Source organism: Sinocyclocheilus anshuiensis, unplaced genomic scaffold (assembly GCF_001515605.1).
Source record: "Sinocyclocheilus anshuiensis isolate Anshui unplaced genomic scaffold, SAMN03320099.WGS_v1.1 scaffold147, whole genome shotgun sequence".
Classification (NCBI taxonomy): Eukaryota; Metazoa; Chordata; class Actinopteri; order Cypriniformes; family Cyprinidae; genus Sinocyclocheilus; species Sinocyclocheilus anshuiensis.
The window spans coordinates 491050-493699 of record NW_015549585.1 but is presented as its reverse complement, the minus strand read 5'-3'; the positions used below and the strand labels follow the sequence as shown (position 1 = coordinate 493699).

Genomic DNA, 2650 nt, shown 5'->3' with positions numbered 1-2650 from the left:
CGTCGTGTCTTTCCAGATGTACACGTCACCCGTCGTCGCCCCAGAAAACACCAGGTCCTCCGAGCGTCCGTAGCAGGCGGACATCATGGTCTCATGCTTGCCGAGATTTCCGAAAATGCCTCTTTTAAATGTTAAACCTCCTCCTGTATTGAAATATAAACACTGAGCAAATGCTTTTAATTTATCCAGAGGAGAAAGCATCGGATGCATTAGTAATTCAGTTACTGGAGCATCTGCTCACATTTAAAAGCTCTTGCTCACATTTAATTGGTAAAATATGGAGCGCTGATGGAAAAGTTGACAAAACAGTCATATCAGCTTATGACGGCTCAATATGATGTGGCAGATTCTCCTCACAGTCATGTTCTCGTGAGAGAGATAGGCGTGAGCTTATGCTTCAAATATTTCAGTAAAACGAACGTCTGCACATGTAACAAACATCCTAAGCTAAAAAGCAAGTGTTACTGCTGCGATTTAGGATGCATTCACATATGAATCTTCTATCTCTACCTGTATGCAGCCAGAACTTGATGTGTTTCATTCCCACCGTCAGCAGTTTGTCCATGCGGAACGGGTTTCCTTTCACCACAAAGATCTTATCTTTATGTCCTCTATGGTAAAGAGAGAGACAGACGTCATTTGAGAGCGATTCAGCTCGCTCTACATACTCTTTACCATTAAAAAGGTTTGGTTTTACCTGGATTTGGCCAGTTTTTCGCCTTTTTTCCAGTCCCAGATGACTAAGGAGTGGTCTTCATCGATTCCCACAGACACTAAACTCTTGCCATCCGCTGGATTTGAGAAAGTGAAATAAGAGAATATGACACAGCAATGTTTTAAAATATGTTTAAGCGATTGTACATTTGATAAAAATAAGATTCTGGAAACATTAATGGCAATGCATTTGGTTACTTTGCTTAAAAACAAGGCAATTTTGTCAGAATACTCAATGCTTCAATCCAATTATTAAAACATGAGTAAGCTCTGAAATAAGTTTATGGGGAAAAAAATGTAACATTAATTTTAACTCAAATCTCAACTTTCTCAGCTGATTTCCTTGTAAAATGCAGTGTTATTTCAATATCATTGAGATACTGTTACAGTTTTTATTAATATTTTAAATGTTTTTATTTTTCTATTTTCATTTGTTGCAATTTTATATTTATAAATATAATACAAATTTATATTTATAAATATGTCTATATAGTTTTTATTCATTTCTATTTAAGTTTTAGTTTTACTTATTTTAGAGCATCAAGTTAAACTAAATAAAAATTAGAAATGTTTCCATGACAATTAATTACAACAAAATAGTTTTTTTATATTTTATTGTATTTCTATACTATATATATATATATATATATAAAAATTACAATTAATTTTAATAATTATTCATTTCAAAAATTTCAAAAACTAAAAAAATGATAAAAGTAGGATTAAAATAAACATTAATGCAGGTGCATTTGATTACTTTGCTTGAAACCAGGGAATTTTGTCAGAATATTCAATGCAATGCAATGAAAAAAAAAAGTTAATGGGAAAATGACCATTTAACAATAATTTTAACCAAATCTCAAGTTTCTCAGCTGGTTTATATGTAAAATGTATGTCAGGGTCTAACCTGTGAACTCCAGAGCACAAACCCCGCGCTGATGTTGACCCTTCAGCAGAGATAAACACTTGAGTGTCTGGGTGTCCCACACATGGATGGCCGGATCTCGACCCACCTGACATACACACAAACATATGCATACTCTGCATTTATTTTATTATCATGCCTTGCAGAGACGGCTCAAATCTGACTGTTCGGCATATCTGATAGAAATCTGTTTAGGAATAAAAATGAAATGTGATCCGATCCGGTTTGAAGTATGATTCGTGGACAACAGTTTCAGCCGTGTTGTTTTGTAAATCTCTCACCTGTCCGGTGGCCACATAATCTTTGAGCGGATGCACAGCGAGGCTCAGGATATCGTCGTCATGACCGATGTAAAAGCGCTGCGTGTGCTGCTGTCTGTTATACACCACAGCCACAGCTGCCACATGATACACCACCTCACCAGCCTGAGTGTAGAACAGATTATTCCTGCAGTCGCAGCCCCTGTACCTGAGATAAACAGAATAAAAAAAAAGTCAAATATTTATACCTCTCTAAAAGTTAACACATTACACAAATAATGAAATATGTTTAACTTTGTACATTTTTGTTAATATTTATCCAATTTTACATTTTAATGGAATCATTCTGTAAATATAGACCAATTTCGGTGTTTGCAAACAGTGATGACTTTTTTTCTGGTGGCAGAAAATGACAGTTTTAAAGTAGCAGTCTGTGGAAGCCATGGAATAAAAGAGTAAAAAAGATCATTTTGAGTTTATATTTCAAAATTCTGACCTATTTCTCGCAATTCCGAGATTATATCTCACAATTCTGATAAGAAAAATCAACTCGTCATTCTCTCTTGACAAACTGACAAACTCACAATTGTTGAGTTAAATCAATTTATAAAGACCAAACTAGGAGATATAAACTTGCTTTTGTGAGAAAAAAAAGTCAGACTTGTGAGATAAAATATGAAAATGTTATAGGTTTAAATAGTTATAATTTTACAATTAATGGATTCATTCTGTAAATATAAAATCATTTAAA

General features: G+C 34.1%; 1 protein-coding gene across 1 annotated transcript in view; it reads right to left on the bottom strand.

Moving 5' to 3' along the window:
* The window catches only part of LOC107657948 (EMAP like 6), a 60452-nt gene that overhangs the window by 27956 nt on the left and 29846 nt on the right, over positions 1–2650 (bottom strand). The window contains 5 exon segments of the mRNA XM_016446293.1: positions 1–143; positions 511–611; positions 698–791; positions 1622–1727; positions 1921–2107. Of these exon segments, the coding sequence (XP_016301779.1) occupies positions 1–143; positions 511–611; positions 698–791; positions 1622–1727; positions 1921–2107 (631 nt within the window).